Source organism: Chelon labrosus (assembly GCF_963514085.1).
Source record: "Chelon labrosus genome assembly, chromosome: 8".
NCBI classification, from domain to species: Eukaryota; Metazoa; Chordata; class Actinopteri; order Mugiliformes; family Mugilidae; genus Chelon; species Chelon labrosus.
In genome coordinates, this window is record NC_140358.1 from 27,301,372 (window position 1) to 27,325,873 (window position 24,502).

The 24,502-nt window shown below is 44.9% G+C and overlaps 1 protein-coding gene across 1 annotated transcript in view; it reads left to right on the forward strand.

Moving 5' to 3' along the window:
• The window catches only part of ppargc1b (peroxisome proliferator-activated receptor gamma, coactivator 1 beta), a gene marked incomplete at its 5' end in the record, with an annotated part of 88,338 nt that overhangs the window by 58,929 nt on the left and 4,907 nt on the right, over nt 1-24,502 (forward strand). Inside the window, 6 exons of the mRNA XM_084550505.1 lie at nt 4,452-4,637; nt 9,055-9,255; nt 17,517-17,633; nt 20,242-21,304; nt 21,605-21,650; nt 23,432-23,496. Of these exons, the coding sequence (XP_084406631.1) occupies nt 4,452-4,637; nt 9,055-9,255; nt 17,517-17,633; nt 20,242-21,304; nt 21,605-21,650; nt 23,432-23,496 (1,678 nt within the window). The remainder of the gene's footprint in view (nt 1-4,451; nt 4,638-9,054; nt 9,256-17,516; nt 17,634-20,241; nt 21,305-21,604; nt 21,651-23,431; nt 23,497-24,502) is intronic.

The following is a 24,502-nucleotide window of genomic DNA, read 5'->3' on the forward strand; positions in this document are numbered from 1 at the left end:
AAAAGAAGAAAAGAGAAGAGCGAGACTGCAGGAGATGAGAGAATGGATGGATAAAATATAGAAAAGGAGGGGGAAAAGAAGTATAGAAGAAAGACGAGGGACATATTAAGTTAGCGAGGGAAAAGCTGTAAGCGTGGTAGAAAAGAAGAAGAGGTAAAAGGGATGAAATTTTGGCGATGTCGAGGAACAGGGGAACAAGAGGATACAGAGAAGGGGAATGGAAAGGACAGGTGTAGGAAACAGAAGATGGTCCAGGGAGGGAAAGTGAAGGAAGGAAGGGAGAGTGAGATGAAAGGGAGGGATGAGCCGAGCGGCAAACGAGTGGTGGAGGGGGATGAGTCAGACCCACGTGAGGAGGATACGAGCTGCATGCTAACGAACACACATACACACAGCGAGGTGAAAACACACACCTGCATCAGCAACTAGAGAGAGAGAGGGGAAGCAATGGGAGGGTCTTATAGAGGGCATCCTCTCGTCTTTCGCCTCCCCCCTCCTTCCCTTCTTCTGCTTCTCCAGCAAGTCACGACTGCCCTCCCCCTCCTTCTCTCCATCGCTCCCCTTTCCTTCACTCCTCTGACCTACATCACTCTTTTTCACTCTTCATTCCTGCGTACTTTCTTTTTCACACTTTACCTCCTTCCACTCTTCCTCCTTATCCCTTCCTCCCTTTACACATCTCCCCCTCTCCATCCATCTATGATCCATCCTCTCTTTTTTCCCACTCCTCTCTGCTGATTGGCTCTTTGATCACATCTTCAGTGGTTGTCTGTAATTTATGAAACCATAAATGATATCAGCGCATGCTATCCATTCCTTGACCTAAATAAACATTCCTCACACAAACCAGATGAACACATAAATGTGCTCACACACACTTTCAGTCAGCGCAGGCGGTTGTACTTGGAGTTGTATGAGGCTGTAGATCAAAGCGCTACTAGCGGGAATAAGAAATACATCATAATATTGTAGTGATTAAAAAACTACAGCTGCTTGTGTTTTTTTTCTGTATAATGGGAAGTTGGAAGTATTGTAGGACAATGCATAATGTAAATAGCCCATGCAATCGGATTTATGGTGGATTTCAGTTGTGTTGCAATAAGAGAAAAGGCAAAGCACTTTCTAAAATCAGTTAAAAAAGTTAAGCATGAACTCAAACGCAGAGTGGGAAAAAGACCAAAAATAATGAGGAAGGGATTCAGAAGAGATTGATGATTATGCATTGCTTTTTGGAGGTGGATGTAATTAATTATTGCAGCCTATTGTTAATTCATCATGAGTGTGTACTGCTTGTTGATTACTGGTAGTTTTTTTGGGTAATATAAACACTGTTAATTGCTTGTGAGAAAGCTGTTTGGGATGATTAGTCATCATATACAAGGAGGGAAGAAGACAGAGCACCACAACCACATTTTCAAGATTAAAAATATGCCTGGTTCACTGTTTTCTTTCCGGTAAAAGAACCTCAGCAATGAGATCATACAGTTACAAAGCTAAGTCTAGCTAGCTTTTAGTAGCAGCTAACCAAGCTCAAACTACCATCTACTAATTGCTAGCTAGGATCAAACTAGCTGCTACTACCTGCCAATTGCTAGCTAAGCTCAAATTGCCTTCAACGAACAGCTTACATCTAGTCAGGCTACTAAGAACTTACAGCTCGTTTTCCTACAAAAGGTAAAAGCTAGCTTGGTTTAAATTAACTGCTGTTTACAGACAGCTAGCCTCAAACTTCCTGCTACTGAGTGCTTACTAGTGTGAAACTACCTTCTACTAACAGATAACAGCTACTTTGGGCCTAACGGCTCTTACCTCTAACAGCTAAGAGGAAGCTGCTAATAATAGCTAGCTGTCAGTTGAAAAGTCATGAAAATTAAATTATGGTGGTTAGTCATTCGAAGTAAACAGTTCTCCTTTCATTGATAATGTAACTGTACAGTTGATATAGTAAATGTATTATAAATGAAACCGCATGTTTATTATTATTTTTTTTTTTAAACTTACGGACTTTGACTGCAATTAATCAGCTCGCTTTGAAACTATTGCACATTAACAACCTTTGTTAGTTGCAAACATGTCACCATGACTTAACAGAAACTTTATCTCAGTTCTTGATCTATTCTCTCAGCACAACAAGTAACTTCTTGTCTGGACAGATTGGCTCGAAGGATTCAGTTCAGGCACAAAAGAAATGGTGTGCAGCCTATTCACTCCGTTTGAAATGGGACTACCTCTGAGGAAAGCTGATAGTGAGTGAAAACCACCTGTTTGAAGACGGTTTAACTGGTCGACCCTGTCTGTTTGCCTAGTCAGAAGAATAGAATAGGAAGTGTGTGTGCATGGGTGTGTAAGTGAAGGAGAGAAAGGCCGGTAACAGAGCGTATTTCCTCGTAACACTGTAAAAACCCTCTCTGAAAAAACAGCACACGTGTCCCGACACATACAGCAAGTATGCTAAACTTAAATTGTCCCAGTGCACTCTTCTCCTTTCTCCTCCTCGCGCTCGTTCCTTCTTCCCCCAAAATTTCCTCCTTCGTTCTCCTCCCCAGGAGACCACAGTCATTTACAGTGAGTCACGTACACACTCACAAACTTCCTGCTCTTCTTCTTTTGCGGTTCTCACAGTGACGTGGCTCTATGTTTCTTTGTGTACCTCACCCATGTGTTGTGGCTGCAGGCCACATGGCAGCTACTTCTGGCGGGAACATGGTGTTAAAACTTCTTGAGACTATTATAGGAGTTTGCATGCAAGTATCCACGTGTCCTTGAGAGGATTTTAGGCATTCTTTAGGAAGTTATCACTTATTAGGGCAAGGGGTGCCCTGGGGGTATCTAAAGGAGGCTCTTGTGTTGATTGTGATAGGCTGTAAGAGTCTTGAGGAGTTAGAGGGATTCGTGAGGGGGTTTCCGTTGTTTTTGAGGTTTTTAAAAGGATATTTTGGGGTCCTTAACAGATGTTTTAGAGCAGAGTTGAGGGGGTTTCAAAAGTTTCTTTAAAGGGGTCTAGGTAGTCATTATGCGTTAAAGTTTTGGGGGGATCAGAGTGTTTGGGGATGTTATGAGAAAGCTCTTGTCTATTTTAGTCATCTCAAGAAGAGTTTAAGAGTTTCTTGACTTCTCTCTTTGGGGTTTTAAGAGCTCTGGAAGTTCTTAAAGAGGTTAGACAGGATCATGAGGTGACTTTCAGAGATCCGAAGCAGGCCCAAGGAGTTCTTGATCGTATGTAGTCTTCATAAAGAGGTTTTAAGAATGCTTCACTGGCTTTGCAAGGTTGGGGATGTTATGAGAGATCTCATAACTTATTTTAGATGTTCTTGAGAAGAAGTGAATGATTCTTAAGTTCTCTTTGGGGTTAAAAGCATCCTTGGAAAGAGTTTTGGAGCTCTGGAAGTTCTTGGAGAAGTTAGAGAGGGTCATGAGATGTTTGATTGACCTTCTGAGATCTCTAGCAACGATTTAAAGATTTAAAGAAATTTTGCAAGAGTAACTGCTCTTATTACGTGATTCTGGTTTCATCTCCTCCAATTTATTCTCTTACCGGACTCTCTGGCTATTAATTTGTACCAAGTTCGCAATACTTTGGGCAATTTTCTCGGCCAAATATAACCCAATCAATGTGTCACCATGACTAAAGAGTCCACAGACTGAAACAGTGAAGCGTGGTTCACTGATTAATGTCCCCTCAGCCAACGAAGGGGATCTAATCACCTGAACACCTCTGGGGTCACAGTTGCCACTGGTAGATGTGCGGGATGAATGCATGAACACAGTTCCACAGTTCCACAGTGACTGTTGGTGTGTGTGACACATTTTCAGTCTAATGCTGCATTGTGACTGGGCAGATGCCTCTATTGGTTTCCGTATTGCACCTCCTCTAACATGGAAGTCTCATTATCTGTAATGAGTAGCTGTTGAGAGATGAAGGGCTGGTGATGAGAGCTCCTTGTGACTCTGACAGTGAACAGTGTAATAATACACAGTATATGCCAAATGACAGAGGCTTTTATCCAAAGTACCTCATAGTGCTTCAACTGCATAACATATTGTGGAAAGGGTGGGCTATTGGGAACTAAACCCCTAATTTAAACAATGGTGCCGCTGATGAACTACACAAAAAATGCCAACCTTGGCAGTTTTAACGAGGGAGCAGAATTATTTCCCATGTTCGCTGGCTTGTATTTCGGAGAGGAAAAAGCAGCGTTTCCTTTGTTATTGCATAAAAGAGCAAAGTGGCAGACACCAGGGACGCATTCAGACTTGTTCATTTCTCACTGAGGATCTATCCAGCTGTGATCAGCACCTCCGGCATTTTTATTTTATTTTTTTTGGGCTCACATTTTACAACGTGACTGAAGCACTTTTTTGGTATCTCAAAAGAGCAAACCGCTTGGGAATTTTGCTTTTATCTCCATGTTTAACTAACCTGACCTTTCCTTGTCTTTTTCCATCTTCAGTATGGGGAGGAGGAGGTGTGTTCGGACCGCTTGGACACTGACTTCCCGGACATCGACCTCTCCCAGCTGGACGGCAGCGACTTCGACAGCGTCAACTGCCTCAGCGAGCTGCAGTGGTGCAATGATCAGCCGGCGGATGTGTCGCCGGCCTCCATCCACTATAGCACAGGAGATGAGTTCTTCGAGGTGAGGCTTCATCTCCAACATAAAGTTCAGTTACACCCACAAACTGCATCATCAAAATGCATCAGAAATTCAATCGTCTTGTTTAAAAACACTTGTCCTTCTTTTCATGGTCCAATAGTTATTATAAAGGCATAGTAAGGTGTACACATCCATACAGTGGTGCTTAGGATTTTCAACTTGGGTCAAGGTTATGACCAAGCACAAGATGACTTGTTTTGCATTTTCTAATAATACTTTTTGTCACCAAATGTCCTCTTGGTGGACCTTGAACAGATTTTGCAAGAGGTGCAGATATGAACAAGTAGATGTTGGGGCAGAACCTTTGTTCATTGTTTGTCGGACAAAGGCAGTAACTGTTCCATGAAGGATTTCAAAGAGGCCAGGTTTGCCACTTTGACTCTCTTTTGACTACTTCAGATTATTTTTGGGAATACTGGAGAACACGAGGTGCTGGGTCAAAGTCACGCTGCAGAGCTCCTTGTTTCATGTACAAATATGTTTGTATGATTGGTTGAAATCTTTTTTTACTATTTTTAGGCACTGTCTTGTGTCTGTTTTGCACGGCCTTGCTAAAAAAGAAAACAGACCTGCAGTGTTTTATCACGGGGTAATATTGTGTATTTAAAGACTATGCCGAGCAAAAGGAGGGCTTATTCTTTGGGCAAGCCTGCTATTTTATGTAGTAAATTAGTAATAAAGTATTATTTTGATTTTCAATTTATGATGTATGTATAACACACTTCTGATACCGAGACCTTTCACAGAACTTGGCCTTGGAAGACCTTGGTACACCAGCCAAAGCTTCCTTTGCAGTTGACATGTGCTGAAGCCCAAGTCTTCACCCGATCCTTGCGCTGAAATTTGGGCATGCGGCGTATATCAGAGAGCACTGCCAAGAAACAAATCCCAGATATGCTGTGTGTAACACGATCATGGAAGCAGTCCTTCGGTTTAGATCGGCCCAGTGCTTCCGGAGGGCGAAAACAAAAGCCTCGAGGCTTCTGTATCCAGTGCCCTTCCTGGATGAATTCAGGGAATACCCTTCTTGTTTTCCCTATATCTGAAAGTCATCCCTGCATCATTGATTGTCTATAGGTTTCCATCCGCACTGAGGTCTTGTGGTCCCATTACAGAGGCTAAATTGAGTGCATCTTGAGAACGAAAAGACAACAGAGAGATAAAGTAGCATTCAGGTCCATATCATTGGCTATGTAATGCAACTCTGCTTGTGGAAATTGCTCTGATACTGTGACGCGCCACAGAGTATTGGTTAAAGAGACAGGCAAAGCATGATGGGAATGCAGGTGAAGTAAACACCGACTGTCTCTGTCTGCACTCCTCGTGTCTATCAGTTTTTATCTTCGCTTCGATTCGCATTAGCCGACTTAAGTGACTGTCTTCCTGCTGCTGACACGAAACAAAACTTTATGACGCAGTTAGCGTCTCAGGACCGACTCTGAGAACTACATTAACAGTACTAAAGATATTTGTATCGATGGCATAATGTTTGTAAGAAGAACATGATGTTTCATTACTAAGACCTAAGATTGGGACCTTTATCTAATTATCTACTTTAACTATTTGACCTTCTTGCTTTCTTTGCTGAATCTTCGTCTTAATCTCACTTTTTCTTCACTTATTTTCACCTTTTAACATTTACTCCTCTCTCACTTTTACATCTGTTTTGTTCTTGAACTGTTTCCTCTTCTTCTTGTTCCTCGCCCTCAGAACTTCTTTAATCCATCATTTATACTGTAGATGGTATGCGTGCTTCTCTTTTTTTTCCCCGTAACATAGAGCTCGCATAGAGAATGACATCTTTTTCTCAGCTGTCTGCACCTCTGCCACCTGCCGACTCCCTTCTTTCCCCGTGCTGTGTTATATTTTAGCCGATATTGTATTGATCAGACTAATTCAGCCGGTGCCGGCGGTCAGGCGGTGTTTGATCCCACACGGGTAATGAATAGAGTGATGAGCAGACGGACGAAGCCCCCCGTACCTCTGTCTCTCTCTGCTGCGCGTCAATACGACACTTATTTACGCCGGAGTATCGGAATCTAATCCCATGTTGGAAGGTATTGATCGTGTTTGTGTGGTAGGACTTCACTGAACACTGTAGAGAGCGTTGAAAGAGAGAAATAGATCAGATAGATAGATTTCATATTATTACAGTTATAAAGATGCATGTTAGTATTTGTTCTATCACTGGTGCAACTTCTCTTTGCAGACGATTAATTATTATGATGCAAATCTGCTTAATATGATCAGGTAACAGACATGAGTGCCTTTAAACATACTTGTAATGTTAATAGCGTGAAGAAATGTCAGTTTTTAACATGTTACAAATTATTTAAAACTCTACTTCGCAGCATCCAGTGAAGAGAACGAGAAGCCGCTAGATCGAGACACAGAGAATAAATTTAATAATAAATCGTTTGGCAGCCGGGGACAGATAGAGCTGCGTGATAAAAGAGAGAGACAGATGAATGGAGCTCGGTGGCTTCCCGTAGGCCAGGCCTGCTATCACCTCTCCACCAGACTCTTGCTCCCAGCAAGATGGCAGCTCCATAACAGTAAACAAACCCTGTGCGGATGTAACAGGAGGGATGGAGAGGGTGCAAAAAAAAAAAAGAGAGCAGCGTTTTGGGCTGAAGTTACAGATGAACGATCCTTTCTGCACAAGTCAGCTGCAGGGACGCGCGATGACGAGAAAAACCGAACCGAGTGTCTAACCGAGCCACATGAGGTATAATGAACGAGAAGAAGACGATGCAATAAAAGTCCTGCTTCGGCAAAACTGTGTGTTTTCTAATGAGGTCAAAGGTCGTGCCGCGTTTAGAAAATACAACAAAGGACGAGCAAGAAGGGACTTAAGATAACAGCCGATCGGGGCGTCAGTGGAGGAGGATGAAAGAGGAGAGGGGGATGGATGTAAGGACTGATTCAGCAGTGACACAGAGCTTCTCTGTGGGCAATAATACCCAGGCATAAATGCAGCATTCATACTGTATATAAATCAGTCCAAGGGTAGTGGTTTTTTCCAACTGTCTTTGTGACTCATGACTGAAATGATGAGTGTATAGCTTATGTGTGACTGCAGGATGGAATCAGATGTGAGAAAAAAAATCCATATTCTCTACATTTAGAAAGTTCTTTGCAGGATTAAAGCTTTTTCTACTAATTTGTACAAAAAAAACAGCCTCGTTTCATGTTAAGTTTAAGACTTTAGTCTAAAAATAATGGCAACTAGACGTTACTGAGTTTTCTTGGAGACGTTAGGGTTAGGGTTAGGGCTTGTACCCCGCCTCTCGCCCAATGACAGCTGGGATAGGCTCCAACACCCCCCGTGACCCTCCAGAGGACAAGCGGCTACGGAAAATGAATGAATGAATGAATGTTCTCCAACCTTTCCGACCTGCAGTCACGCATAAGATATACACTCTATTTGAATCATTTCAGTCACGAGTTGCAAAGACAGTAGGAAAATTCACTGTCCTTGGACTGATCTATATACAGTATATATGGTGCATTTGCACCAGGAAATTATTGTCCTCTGCAGACAGAAGAGAAGCTTTGTGTCACTCCATCAGAAAATCTCACAGATGAGTGGTGATACGTATTCAAAAAAGGTTATAGATATACCATGACCTGGATGAGTGAGGCTCTTCAGATATTTTAACACTGAAAGGTCTCCCGCTGCTTAAGATAACGCCCCCTAAGATATTTCATTGTTATTTTTGACTTTTGTCTCTCGAGATACAAATGTTGTTTCCGGGAGCTCTGGCAAAATGGAATAATAATTGTACACAAACTGACACAAAACCAACGTTTAAAGAAAGAAGAAAAGTAAAGAAAGAAGGACCATAGTCCAGATATTTGGGGTCGGTTAACCAGATATCTTCAAGCCTCACGAAGGGTGTTTCTAGAGTATCAGTGCAAAACAGTTTAGAGAAATAATTCTGTGTGTCCTCTCCAGGAGGGGTATCCTGGGAAATGTAGGAAGTCGCTGTTGTTTCTAGCCGTTTGGACCGGCCACACTTGAACGCACATCGTCCCATTATGTAGTAATCAGCTTCCTAATGGGTATACCAGTGTTCATATCTCAATACTGTCTCCTTGAAGGCGTTCAGGATGTTGCACGCGGGTTTCCCCTGCCTACACATCTGGCCAGTCGCCGCGTGAAGCAACCCTGCTTGTCAGATTGTCGGATATATTAAGACAGAGAACTTTCTGGATGCAGATCCTCCCACCAAGATGCTGGAAAAGGAGCAGGTGGAAGGGTTTCAGATGCTGTTTGACGATTTAAAGGATGCCTTCAGACAAAGCCGAATTAAAAGACGCATTAACGGTCTGATTATATGTTGCTTGTGTTTCTAAATCTCACCTCTTTCCTCATTGTGTTTTCGACTCCCTGCAGATAGAAGAGGAGAACGCGGCTCTGCTCGCCGCTCTGACCGACAGTCTCGATGGCATGGTGGACGCCGAGGTGGGCGGGCTCTCCGTTTTCCCCGCCCTGGGGGAGGAGCCCAGCCAAGAAGAGGAAGAAGAGGACAATCTTCCTATCAGCGCTGAAGACCTTAGCCAGTCGTTGGGGTCCGAGACAGAGGACCCATCTCTAGTAAGAGCTCCTCTTTGCTTCAAATAGACAGATTCTTCTTTACCTTTGCTGCTGGACATTTGTGACAGAGATAACGTTAAGTGGTGAACCTTCTGATCCGCAAGCCCGACCCCACCCCCCTCCCTCCGGCGGGATGCTCACACTTCCACCACATATCAGAACACTTACCTTTTTTAAAGAGGTTGATATATTCACCTCACATACCCTTGTGTTGCTTTCCTTTCGTCAGCGCCCTGCAAATCAAAAAACCCGTCGCAGCTCAAAAACTGTCGCCTTTTCAAGGGGGAGCCTTTAATGCGCTCTTCAAACGCCATCCGCCCCTTCTCACCCCTGTGACGCGGCGCCTCTCCTTTCCCATGCTCTCCCTCCCGCTTTCTCCCCCCGGTATCTTAATCTGCGTCGCACTGGCTAACCTTGATGTTCCCCTCGTTGGCCCGCGAGGTTCAAAGTCTGCCTCAAACTGCGGGAAAACGGAGCGCCGAGGCACAAAGTAGCCTCTCATCCTCTTCCATCCTGTTTCTGAGGACCACATGTCATTTCAAGAGTCGAGAAAAAGTTTGAAATGAAGGCATTAGAATCTAATAAATCTCCTTAAAAGTTGGGCAAAAGTCCAAAAAGAGATTTTGCAGGTGATTATAACTTTCAGAGTCCAGAGCTGGAATGACAGGATAAATCTGGTTTAATATGAGCTGGATCTTATCTTCTCCAGCTTTTTGCAGGTGTGCATTTGAGGATCAGGATTACATGTAGTCCTCGCAAGTGTAGTAATCCAAATGTGCGTGGCTTGTTTTCAACCCAGCCCCCCTCCCTCTCTTTTCACACAGTGCTGCTGGATGCCTCTCTCTCTCTCAGTGGGCCCCTCCATCCTTCCCTGAACCTCACTTCCAGGAACAAATCTTGTTTTTCTCTCCTCACTCTCCCCCATCCCCCCTCCTTTTATAACCTTCATTCCTGCACCTGAGCCACTCCCCCCCTCCCCCCCCAAAAAAAATCCATTAAACCTCCATCTCATCATACAGGAACAACAAATTGTCATATCCCTTTACACTGAAAACTGTGCCCTACTTTCCCCTCCGCTGGCTCCGCTGTCACAGGAATGCAGGCCTGCACCGGGCTCAGGAGCTTAATTGAAGCAGGAAGCTATTTCACTGCAATAAACGACTTATGATTACTGCTGTAATGTAGCCTTATTGCACTTGTCGAGATAAATCTGGCCCACTTCCTTAATTTGACTAAAATCTCACAGCAGAGCCACCGCTCGCCGTGGCTTTCTCGGCGGCAGCCTACAAAGATGCTGTTGTTTTGTAGGCCGTGACTCGCGCCGGATAGCCGAGTACCTACAGCGTAAACATTCGCCGTTGAGCTATAAAGCAAGGCCGTCCGTTGAGATTTGCTAAGCTTTACAATAAGGCAGGGCGCTTAGCAACAACTTGAGGCAGCGGCACTCAGACGGAGTTAATAAACTTTTTAGAAGACTACAAGATGTTCTGACAATCAGAAAAAGATGCGAAGAACTCGAGGCATAAATGCTGGAGTTTGGGAGGATCTGCATGTTTCATGCTCTAATCTCAAATTTAACAGATTTATGTAGCGTCAGTAACAAGTCAGATCCTCTCTAGATGCTTTACAGAACCCAGAGGCCTGAAATCCCTTTTAACAGGAAGAAACCTTGAGCAGAATCCAGCTCTTACGTATACGGGAGCCATCGGCTTCAGGCCGGCCGGGTAGAGACAGAAAAAGAGATAGAAGAGAAGGAAGGAGGCATGAACATTAGTACAGGGGCATAAAACTGAAGTAGTTTTATTCTAGAAGACTTTTTTTAATTTTCCTTTTGGGTTTTGAATAAGCGTCACTAATCCATTTATTAATATTACTGTAAAAATCTGCAATATTGTTAGAAAATTGTTAATTTTGGAAGCCAGCCTTAAGTTGCTGTTATGTCTGGGGGGGAATTTTGGTTTCTTGTCGATCTGACGGACCAGTCCAATCATGCACAGTAGTCATACCCGTCACCTGAGCTGCTTTGAGCTGAATTTGTTTACAAGGAAATGTCTCGGTTAAAGCACGCCCTATAGTGAAATCCAAATGCGGAGAGTTGCCAGACTCGAGTCAATTGAGTGTGGCTACGTCAGACTACAAGTTGATACAAACAAATGAATTATTGAGTGTCAGCTGTGTTTTGCATGTTAAATATTCACTAAGACAACTTTAAAGACGGGGATCTTCTCTTGGTTCTTTGGGTTTAATCTTAATCAGGGTGGATGCATCTCTATTTACTATGAACCCTTCTACGGGCAAACAGGAAAATGCAAAACTACTGGAACTTCCTTCCCTGCCTGTATTTTGTCTTCCAGATATATCTGACTGACCTTAGTTTGATTAAGCCGGACCCACTTTGAGCTTTGTCTTCTGTGACTACAGTGGTTTTAATGAACCTTTTCTTTAAGACTGCTCTGCCACAGGATTGGACTGGACCCAGAGAGAAAAAATGACCAGCTGACCGAGCATTCCTTCCAAATTGGTGGAAACGATAATGACTTCAATGACCTTAGATGGTTTAATACAGCAATCAGGGCAGTTAGGGAGTCAAGGAAGCTAAAAAAAAAAAAAAAATATTCCATGCCCCGCAGCAATAAGCATCAACATGCGGCTTACAGTGTCGTTGGCGTAGTAACGGCATACAAGACGAAACACCATGAAGGTATTGTTTAGACCAAAACAACAGGTCGGCGATACTGAGAGGTCACGCCAGCGTCCTCACTGTTGTGGTGCAAAACATTGTCGCCCCTCACATGACTGCCCTGCCCTTGTTTATCCTTGAAGACTCCTTGGGTCAAAGCAACGGCACAGCACAGGCTGGTTAATCAGTCACGTCTCAGTTTCCGCTTCCACACGGCAAGAAAAAGACTCTGAGGGTCAAAAGAGAAGGCGTAGGTCAGCTGGAAATTCACAGCGGACGCTGTGACTTTTAGTGCAAATCATGCACTTTCTGCACAATGATTTTAATTCCTCATGAAGGGATTAAAAACGCGGATGGCCCGGCATGAATAAGAAGCAGTTTGACACTTTAAATAGCAGATTGGGGAGTAATGGTGTGGAGTTCAGAGACAGACGGGTGCTGCATTTCCTTTAAACTTCGCAGCACAAATTATTCCTCGAGCTAGATCACGTTTTTATGCCGGAGTTCTGTTTCAGAGACTCCATTTAACCAGTTAGAGTTGCCTTTTACATGTTATGCATGCAAAAGAAATTTAATAACCATAATTTTTGCTGCCTTTTATTGCTGCAGAAACATCTTTCTTTAAACCTTTCCCTCCATGAATTACTCTGCGCCACAGCTAAGCTAAAAAAGCCCGTTCCTTTCCCAGACTCTCTCAGAGCGCTCAGTCGCCTCCGACAGCTGGCGAGATAACACACTTTTCCAAAACCTTTGTCACATTCTGTGCACACAGCTCACTGTTTTTTTTTTTCCTGTCACCCCACCACATATATATATAGTTCCCACCTCTGCGCCCGTATCTTCCTAAACTCGTTTCCCCTGGGCGTCATCTTAGTAGCACCTGCAGGCAGCAAGTCGGTAACTAGCAAGTGGAGGCTGCTTAAGGGAGTTTTGTGCGTCTGAACTGGGATGCACTGTAAGCTTTGCATCTTTGCATGACGGGAACATTGCTGAACTGTGCTGGGAAGTTGTTTTTGTTTTTACAAAAAGCGATTGCAAACATTTGCTTTTACCCAACTTTAAATAGCCCTGCAAGCAGCCGACGGTAGAGATGTAATTAAAATGTTTTGTAATGTTGCTGTTTCCGTTGGGTAATGCAGTGTCACGTCAATATATCGCGTTGATTGATGCATTAGTGCATTTTTTTTGCAGATTTTACAAAGGTACTTTTATTTATACGGTTCACAAGTGCTATAAAGTCTTCATGGTTTCTTCTGAGAAACAAAAAAACAATCCTAGGTGAAGATTGTGTAAAAATAATTCTGCTAGAGCCATAAAACTGACTCATTTTTAAGTTTTATCCTCATATTCCCCGAGGTTTTTTTTTTTTTTTTTTTACATTTACTAAATGATTCACCCGTCTGCGGCGTCCTTTAAATCCAGAGCCGCTGAGAGAAAGCAGAATATTTCACTTTGCCGTTTATAAATCATATCATCCGGCGTCCTGGCTCTGTTTCCATTCCGTACACTATCGGTGGCAAAAATAGCAACCTGACATTCACGTCCACTCACACAGAAAAGCCTGGTGTAATAACATTATGCTCTTCACTCGACTGAGGCTGCCAGATGTGTGTGTGTGTGTGTGTGTGTGCGTGCGCGTGTGTGTGTGTGTTTCGCCCACTATTTCCATCAGTTGAGTGGTTTAGTGTCGCATGACTGCTGTCACTCATGTGCTCAGGCCTGAGTGTGGTGGTGCCCTCTACTGGTTAGAGGGGATACTGCGGATTACCTCACTGTCAGTCCCTGCTGTGTCTGTTAACTCGTTTTATTAGGAGCTCATCTTAAATTCAGAAATTCAAACGTATATGATGAATCCAGTTGACATTAGATTATTAAATATATCTGTGTGGGTTATTAGACGGTTAAAAATGCACCTAAAGTCTTTTGGACTGATTCTTCCAAAGTAAAATGCGTATATTTGAATTAGTAGTGATGCAGGCCACTGATGCCTCACAGCAAGAAGGTTCTGGGTTCTAATCCATCATGGCCGTCTGGTGTCTTTTCTGTGTGGAGTTTGCATGTTCTCCCTGTGTCTGCGTGGGTTCTCTCCGGGTACTCCAGCTTCCTCCCACCATTGGGACCCTTCAAAGGACAAGCGGTTACAGAAGATGAATGAATGAATGAATGAATGATGCTGGCAGAGAGCACTGTCCAAAACATTGCTCTGAAATCTCTCAGAGGCGTGAAGGACATGACTGGAACAAAAATAAAGACTATGGAGACCTCAGAGCAGTGAGTTATGTGGGTGATCAGGTCAGAAAACGACTGGTGGGCAGGCAAAATTTAAATAAAAGGAATAAAATAATAATTAAATAAATTAAAAAAATAGAATATGGCAAGTAAAATTAAATGAATGAATTAAAAATGTCAAACAAACAATATAATTCACATTTATACGCCTTGGTTTTGGATTCTTTTCTTATCCGATCACCTGTGTATGCAGTATGTGATTTGGCAATAACAAAAGGAGACATTATCCATGTCATTTTCATAGTTTAAGCAAATTTATGGAAACATAAAATGATCTTATCCTTATTATATTTCCTCCACATCGTCACCTACCTACATTAAACTGAAGGACAAACCGACTCTGAGATCGGTCACGCTGTAATTACGACTAATGAAAATCTGCTCCACCACTGAGTGCAGTTCTGTGTCATCTGAAATACAATTATTATGAGGCTAAACCATTACTGTACTAAAGCAGCTTTCACGTCTACATGTAAGCCAGGAAGTACTTTATTTATTTATTTATTAATGCAGAAGGTTTATGAGCTGACGTAGAAAACGGAGGCTTAAACATCCCATCTCACTGTGACATAGAGGATTTCCCTTTATCTCTTCCTGTGTACGTGTAATGTGTATTTGAGATGCACTTCAATGTGCTCTTCATCTCGATTGAAAACAGTTGCACCTTCCACGCGACCGTTTCCACGCATGTTTAGCGTTTCTGTGTTTGTGCCTCCCTACCTGCGACTGCAGTGCCTCTTCCTGATTCCACTCGCACTGGTCCGCTGTGCTCGTGTGTGTCCCACAGCAGAACAAGGCCTCCATTGATGAAGCCGGTGCAGCTCTGGAAGGCGTCCAGACTAGAGTAGAGTGGAGTAGAGCGAGGAAGAGTAGATCGTTTGAGGGGGCCCGGACGCCGCCGCGGGGTTTTCGCACAGACACGAACCTTCAGTCTCCTCTTCACTATCATCAATGGGACTCTCAGTGGAGCATCATCACACACGCTCTGAGCCAAGTTGGCTCGCCCACAGAGGGCCGCGGTGGCCCCATTAGCTGCCGATCGTCCTGTTCTGTCGTTTGACCCAGATAGTATTCTCTGGTTACCGCCAGCTCTGTTGGCTGGTAACGTTGGACACTCTGAACCGTTACAGCGCAGCGCGGCGATAAAACATAGTTGACCTCCAGATCAGTGATAAACAATCAGCTGTTTTTGCGTGGGGGCTCCTCCCCCTTTAAAACCTTCTGCTTCATTAATTTGATTTATAGGGATTCTTCCTACTTACTTTCTCATAAAGCTGCACAATATGAATAAATAAAAAGCCTACAAAATGGTTTTAAGTACCCTTCTCAGATATACATCGATCAGGCATAACATTATGACCACCATCCTAATATTATATTGTGTAGGTCTCCCTTCTGAGGGTGTCCTGTGGTGTCTGGCAACAGAATGTTGTTAGTGGGGGGGCCTTTGAGGGGAGGGGCCTCTGTGGATCATCCCACAGATACTTGATCAGTTTGAGATCTAGTGAATTTGGAGGCCAGGTCAACATCTTGTGCTGTTCTTCAGGTTTTTTTTTTTTTGTTGTTCCTAACGAGTTTTTGTGGCTGCATCCTGCTGGGGATGGCTGCTGCCATCAAGGAGTGTCATTGCTATGGGGTCGGGGTGCCTGGTCTGGTCTAGGTGGGTGCTACATGTCTAAGTAACATCCACACCAATGAATGCCAGGTCCAGAAGTTTCCCAGCAGAACATTGAACTGTCACAAGATGGTCAGCGTGATTTACTTCTCCTGTCAGTGGTCATAATGTCGTGGCTGATCGGTGTATGCAGCTCCTCATATAAACTAGATGTGTGTCAGCAGGTCTAATATATATTTATATGGCTAAAACACAGTTAAAGTGATATTTAACCGTTACGTAGCTACCTAGCTTGCATGCTAACATGTGCTAACATGCAGTTATCAGGAGTGGGCGTTAGCTGTGCAGACAGTATGATATTTTAGTGTCAGAGCTAATATTTTACCATAGAAAGGATTGTCGTGGGTTGGCAGGTGCTAAAATTAAACCTGAACTCTGTGAAAGACTCTAAATACTACAGTACCCACAAGCCACTGCTTTTTTTCTGCCCAAATCAGAGGTGTAGCATATTAGCGCCTGATTTCCAGGCATTGAATTAAACTTACGTTTGTATATAACTTTATTCATCCTCAGAAGGGATTATTTACAGTCAGGCGATCACATCCACTGTCTCCCGGGAGATCAGGACCTCCAACATGGCTGCCAGAGGGTGTAGAGCGTGTCGTAACGAGGTGAATCCTCTACGTGCCAGGGACCTTCCGATCCTCGCTCCTATCACATCTGTATTTTCCACGCCGTCTTCTGGAGCGAAAGCTGCGCAGCTTAGAGGGGGATTTTCTCCCTAAGCTGATTTATATCAGCTGATAGCCCTGTCATGAAGCTAGGCACTGGGATGAATGGATGAACAGACAGATGAAGAATAAAAAGCAATGAAAGGATAGTAAGGGAGTGAGGATCTGTTGGGTTAATGTCTGTTTGAAAGGTAATACCCAGGGAAGCATTCAGGAGAGGCTTGCTTTGTTTTGTGCTTGCGTCTCCTTTCCGACTTCCTGTTAGATGTGGAACGAGAGGATGGACAGAGCTGATAATAAACTTTCATAGATGGGAAAGAAGGCCGAGATATGGCACCGGGATTAGAGGGAAGGAGGAGAGGGTGGGATGAAAAGAAGAGATGTTGCAGAAGCCAAACAAGAATTTATTAAGATGGATGGAGACCCGCGACCTGCGGACCTGTAGAAGTCTGAGGATGGAGGAGGAAGGGAGGAGGCGCAGTCATGTTCTCTGATTACGGCGGGAAAATGGCTGAAGCTCTTTAATGGGAAACGCGAATGTGCCATGTAGCTGTCAGCTTTCGTGAAGTGATAAATGTACAGTATCACGACCTCGTCTGCACATTATTCCCTTGTACATACACCCGTCTGCGGGGCGTTAACAGTTGACAGGACATAGATTAAAAAACTGGAATAAAAACCACTGAGCTAAACGTTGCATCTTCCCCATCTTCAGCACGTGCCTTTATGTAAAGTGAGTAAAATCGGTAAACAAACGTAATTATTTGACTACATTTGTGTTCTAAGTTACCGCCTCTCTTCTCTAATCACCTTAGATTCACACATTTGCATTTGCTCCGACTACACGGTTCTTCTCGTTATGCCTTTAATCTCAACTTTAGCTGAGATTCTGCGAATGCTAGCTCACCAACTGTTGCTTCATTCATCTCTTTTTCTCCGTTTCCAGCTGAAGAAGCTGCTGCTGACTCCTCCCAACGTGCCCACGGGCATCGACGTGCACAAGGACGGCCATCGCTACAGCAACAGAAGCCTGCACCTACGGCCAGTCAGACCTCTTGCCAAGGTGAGCCGCGATTTACAGAATAAGCATAAGTGACGGGATAATATGACTGCAGACATTTGATCGCTCTCCGTTTATTTGCCCTGCAGCACAATGTAGGACGGACTGGGTAGTAGGCATAGTGTCTTTTCTGTGTCACCCATCTCTGTATTCACCGGTTACCGCCTCGTTCCCTGTGTCTCCTGAAAGCTGGCGAGATAACAAAATTGGATTTTTCCAATCACTTCCTTTCAGGGTGGCGAGTTAAGGTGGAAGTAATTCACAGTTGTCTCCGGGGCCTGCAGTCAGCATCGCTGCCACTGCTGCTGAAGTCCTATAATCTCGTTTTGTATGTTAGAATACACAAAACACATATTGCTCTTTAATTATAAATCATTTTGAATAATTGATCCAAACAATGATTGTTTTATTTCTACGTCTGCAACCACCAAGCTTATTAAGAGCTGCGTTTAAATGGGTTGCACCAGGGACTGCAGATATCATCTTGCGTCGTAGCAGCAGTCAGCATTTCTTTATCCATGGTCGAGATGTTCTGTTAGGACCAACAGTGAGTAGTATTTAGAGAGAGCTATGACTAGAATTGGAATATAAAAGCATATGGAGGCTGTTTCAGCAGGTATCAGGTGAGGTGCACCCTGCACAGGTCGTCAGAGAGACATGCAACCAGCTTACTATCACATGAATCTGTCTTTGGACTGTAGATTCAGATTCAGAAAACTTTATTTGTCCCCGGGGGGCAATTTAAGACACAAGTGAGCAGCATGAAGTGTAAGTACAGGACACTTTAAATATCACTTTAAGTTGGAGGAAGGAGACGCAGCACCCGGCTATAAACCCAAAACTTTCTTGCCTCTTGGTGACAGTGCTAAACACTGCACCATTGTTCCACCCGGAACTGGAATAAAGTATTAATAAGGCATTTTTTGTTCCCCATTTTTGTACCGTGGCCCAGACTGGGCAAACCAAACACTCTAGAGCCAGTCGTTTGTATGTTAAAAGTGATTTCCACTCTCTGCTCTCCTGCAATGAAGGCAAATGGAGGGATATTCCAATCTACAACCTTGGTACCACATGCCACTACATCCTAGACGCCTGTCCTTTGAACCAACTCTAAATGTTTTAGGTTGCAGATTAGTAAATACTTATATGAATTGTACAAATCACATGAAACCAACCAGCATTCAGTGAGCAAATCCAGTAGGAATGCCCGAGTCTTGTGGTATTCACAACCTGGTGGCAGTGGAGGTTCGAGATGGAGTCGGACGGTAATTTAATAAGTTGTAATTTAGTCATATAACCTTTCTGTTCTTAATTTTAGCATTTTTTTTTGGTTAGGTGTTTGCATTTCTTGCGTTTAGCCACTCGTTAGCTTCTGGACTTCAACCAGCAGCGTTCTCACGACTTAACGGATGACGCAACCACTTAAGCACCAAGCGTTTAGAGCATCATGCACAGCTAACCACAAGCTCACAACTTTCATTTGATGGCAACAAAAAACCTCATATTGTCAGATGTTGTGTGATGCATCAATCTCCTCAATCACTGGGCTGTCCTTCAAAGCACCAATTCCAGTTTAGTAGCAGCTGCAGATGAATTTTCCAGTGGTTGTCGAAGGTTTCACTGCAAAGCCAGTTGGGTTCTCTGGCTGAACCCAACAGCGACAACATCAACAACTCCCCGCTGTGCCACCAGCGGCAGTCCATCTCGTTTTTATTTTCCGACCGATAGATATTTCATTTTCGAATAAAAACCTCTTTGAGCCTTCAAGCTCGCGGAGACCTTCAGCTGCTGCTCGTGACAGATGTGCTGTCGGTGAAGAGAGGACGTTTACAATGGCCACCGCTGTATGACTTAGCAGTAATTGGATAGCTGCAAGCATTGTGCTTCAAGTGGACATTGATTGCGACACCGGTCGTTTATCTTGCACAAGCGTGAAGCGCGGTGAGCCTTCGCGCGGGACTTAGGCTCGTCCTCAAGCGAGGAGGAGGATGCAGAATACCCAGTCGTGTGGGGATAAGCCAGGACCGTATTCAGCACACACCCTCCTAACCTCGCCGTCGCTGGCAGTGTGTATGGGAGAGAGAGAGAGGGACTAGCGTGGCTTTGCCGTGGCAGATGGCGGGAGTATTGACTGACAGGGCAAGAGGGCAACAGTGAATCATAGTCTCTCCTCTCTCTCTCTCTCTCTCTCTCTCTTTTCTCTCTGTATGAGTAATATGGAATCAGCCATTTCGTTGCAGCTGCACACTGAATCATCCCTCACGAATTCGAAAGCAGAATTTACGGCCGTGTGATCCGCGGCAGGAAATTGAAGCTACGCCCTTGCGTTCATGGGTGTGTTTTTGTTGCTTGGTGGTTCATCCGTCTTTCCAGGGAACTACGGACAGTGTAATGAAATATTTTCTGCTCAAGAAAAGAAAAATGGTGATATTAAGCGTCAGGTTTCAGGGTCAGTTCCTCAGAATCAAAGACCACAGGCTTGTCTGTGAGGTCGCCTTTTTGTATTGACGTCCACTGACAGAATGACGATGCAGTAGTAGCTCGTGATGTTGTCGAGTTAAACAGTTCGAACGTGCCGCTGGTATTCACGTTTGCTTGTCTCCTCCCTCAGAGTGACCTCCCTCAGGAGCGGAAGCCAAGAGCGGTGCGTCCGGCGGGCCGCCTCTGCACTGAGCTGCACCGCCACCTCACCACCGACCAGGACGCAGAGGAGGCCGCGGCGCCCGACACAGAGGAGGACGAAGAGGAGGAAGAGGACGAGGACAGTGAGTCGGAGGAGGACGAAGAGGATGACGGCGAGGAGGAAGAGGAGGAGGAGTCTTCCAGCAGCAGCGAGGTGGAGGGCGCAGCAGCTGTGTCTGTTGTGCCCGTCGAGCCAGCCAAGCCTCAGTTCAGCTCAGAGAAAGAACTGCACTCAGTGGTGGAGCTGATCACGTACATGCACACCTACTGCCTGCCCACGCGCAAGCAGCAGGGCTGGGAGCGCAAGGACCGTGACCTCCAGAGGCCCCGGGTCAGACCCGAGGCCTCCCGGCCTGCCACCACAAACTCTCACAGCAGAGTTGTTCTGGTGGCTACTCCTGGGACCAGTGGGGGCTTGACTGGAACAAGCAACAGCGCCCCCAGGAGGCTCCCCTTTGCAAGGCGGAGGGAGATGAAGACCAACTCCCTTCTCCGCGAGCTCCTGCAGCAGAGCAGCTCTTTCGATGTGAGCAAGCCTTACAGACTGCACAGCCCACCCTACTCCCACTGTCACAGCCCCAGCAGAGGAGGGGCACATGCTGCCTCCGCCCCTGCCAAATCATCCCCGGTCCAATCCCCCAGCACCACCAACGCTAAACCAGAGCTTCGTAAAGACTCCCCTGAGAGGAGAAGTGACTCCTCTGAGCCACCACAGAGCCTGGAAGAGACCGCGGAGAACGGCGGCTCGTTTTCAGTCCGGCGCTCCAGGCGACTGGCCTCCTTTCCCAGCCGCTTCGCCAAGAGGCTGCGGCCTACGCGGCCGAGGGAAGGCGAGGGGAGGGACAAGGAGGAGAGAGAGGAGGGACGGGCGGGGGTCAAACTCCTGCCCACCCAAGCAGGAGCTGGAACCACGATTGAGATGCAGCCAGAGCAACTAACATCTAGCACCGGCAGCGCCGCTTCAACTGAGCCGACCAAACCCTGCTGCCACGGTGGGGTGAACAAGAAACACAAACATTAACACTTGCAATCAGTATGTTACATAATAGGCCCAGATAGACTGGTTTTGTCAGGAATTAAGTTAACGTCCCGAGTTTGAGTGCGACTTTTGACTTTTAAGTGTGAGTACACTTACTGAGATCACAGGATGTGGGAAAATTAAATCAAAATTTAGACGTGTTCAGACGCAGTGTGAATTTAGCCCTGGAGGTTCTAGCATCGTGCTCACTGCTGAGGAGAGAGTAGTGACATCTTCTGAGTGTAACGTAAATGGCTCTTTGTTCTGATTGCAGAGAAGCGAGCCTGCCTCTGTCTGCCTCTCAACCCAAAGTCCACAGGGTGAGTATCTCTCCGGCTGAAATACCTATGCTGCGTTTCGTCATGCGGTTGTGGCTCAGTAAAAAAAAAAAAGTACTCCTTAATTTTTCATGCTGCATCTAAGCCTGCAGTAGCAGCATGAGGGATCACTGCAGAAGCATGCTTTTATGAATTCCAGGTGTTGAGAATGCAGTGATATATTTAGGAAAGAAGATGTCTGCTAGTTTCTAACCAGCCGCCGATCTGAAAAGACACCCAAGTGAATTGTTTCTTCTAAAAATGCAGACGTTAGATGCAAACGTTAGGTCTAAATGTAACCTCTTCTTAAAATTCAAAGTGTTTAGCACGTGTTAAATATAATCTACTGGTCGTTAACATAAACTTCAATCTTGTAACTCTGCGGAGCGTGCTGCGTTTCGGTGTTTCTCCGCTCTTTAATATTTCACAACGGAGCACGACTGAGCTCCTCCTGCAGGTTGAGCTTCCTCCCTTAATGCCCGACGTATATTCAGAGGCGATTCAATAAGGCCTGCTGTTCCACGCCGCTGCAGAGACACGGCGTTCTACATCACGGCGCGTCGCTTATTTACGAGCGCCAAGCGGGATTCCATTAAGGAGGAGGGGGGTTGCTTTTCAGCCGTGCTAATCCACTCCCCGTAAACATGCAAATCACTGCGGTAATCACCTTTGCTGCAAATTGTAAAAAAAAAAAAAAAATACTAATAATAATAATCTGAGTTAATTGATGTGATCCGGTATTTGCTTTATTGTTTCATTTATATAATCTAAAGCTTCATAATCTGACGTAATTCAAGTGTTTAGTTTGGGAATTGGTTGTTATGAGCTAAAGTTAAATCCAGCAGATTGACACCAAAGTCAAACATAACATTTTCATTCAGCGCGTCACCGCTGCTCTTAGAGGAGTCACCTAATGAATCATAAGGGAGTAAGAATTGTCCATAAAAACAATTTTTAATGCGTAGCAGCGAGCGCGCTTCCCAGGCACGCCGTGTACGAGCTCATAAAACTTTATTGTTGTCTAAACTCATAACAAGATGAACCAGGCCCAAATTGAGCATTTTTATTTTTTTATTCTGGGATCCCTAATGAATCAAGGAGCCCCGGTTGGCTTCGCTCTGATTCTAATCTGTGCCAGAGAGAGCGCCCACACTGCTCTTATTTTTCCAAATTAACCTCCCCACCCATCCCTAGCCCCAGACCCTGGAACCTCTCCAGCTCCGTCCAGTCACAAAGCTGAATTGGTCTTCCTGTACAAACCCCTGGCGCCCGTCCATCGCCTAAACGAATCTAAAACGCTCCCACCAAAAAATAAATAAATAAATAAATAAAAAAACGCAACACTTCTTTTTTAGATTTTATTCTCCCGTCCTCCGCGGAGGGAAAGTAATATCCCGCCCGAAGCCAATCCGCTCGGCGCAGCTCCTGCCTTTCATGGCAACCGGAGAAACAGAAACAGACAGCCAGAAATAGCAGAGGAAGAATAGGGGGGAGAGGACGGCGCGGTGCACATGGCTGTTGTGATAAGAAACGAGGAGCGCTGAGAAATGCCAGCAGCATTTACAGAGAGAAACATAATTCAAATTTGGCCGACGTCAGCTGAAACTGTTGCCTTTTTATTTTAGGGGGTGAGAAAAAAAAAAAAAAAAAAGACGGAGAGAGCCTTTTAAGGCTGTTATTGGATTCATGTTGTCTGAAGCCTGTAATATATTCCAACATGACACAGCAGCGGTGTTTAATTTGTCTCTCTCTCTCTCTGCTTTGATTTGCCTCTTCGCCACCAGAGAGTCCCAGTACGGCACCAAGCCTTTCGAGCAGACGCTCAGCGTGGATCTGTGTGGAACGGCAGGTAAACACATCTCAAGTTGTTTGTTTGAGGATATATTGACGTCGACCGCTCTTACAGCTCTGAAGACGAACCATCAGGGACGTTGATAGTGAGACGTAGGATTGCTTCTAGTGCTGCAGATGCCGAACGGTTCTTAAGGGAATCGTTTTGTGAAGAATATGCTTAATCTTACAGAGAGTTGGATGAGAATCTGACTCAGAACCTGAAGATTGTATTTTAAAGCTGGAGAAAGCTGTGAGTTAGCTTAGCACAAAGAAGAGAGCTTGAGGAAACGTCGGCCTAGGTTATGGTATATCCAAAAGAAGCGTTAAAGAAAGGCTACTGGACCTGGTGGAGTTTCTTGAAGAGGTTTTGCTTGTGTGGCTGCAAACGAAAGACACAATAGGAGAGAGTCAGCTCGTCAGGGAACGTCTGAGTGGTCCACCTACACCTGAAGGACAAAGGACACTCCGTTTTAGCCAGAGAAGACAGATGAGGAGTAAAGGAAAATCCTTCTCTGAACAGGGGACATTGACCATCTTGTGACAATGCAATGTTCTGCTGGGAAACTTCTGGACCTGGCATTCATTGGTGTGGATGTTACTTAGACATGTAGCACCCACCTAGACCAGACCAGGCACCCCCGCCCCATAGCAATGACACTCCTTGATGGCAGCAGCCATCCCCAGCAGGATGCAACCACAAAAATGCTTTAGGAACAACTAAAAAAAAAAAACCTGAAGAACAGCACAAGGTGTGGACCTGGCCTCCAAATTCACTAGAACCCTAGGTCCCACAGGACACCCTCAGAAGGCCCATGTCCATTTATACCTTGAGACTGAACCTCTGACTGGTAAAGAGTCATTAGAGTACCATTTAAACCTCATATCCTCCACCAGTCCTTGAGAACTGAAACTTGGGTGAAACATCTTCAAGAAGTCCCGTTGCCTTTCTTTAACCCTCTTGGATATCTGCCTCCCTTTGTCCAAGGCAGCAAGCAAACAGTGTAAAGCTCATGTTTTGAGTT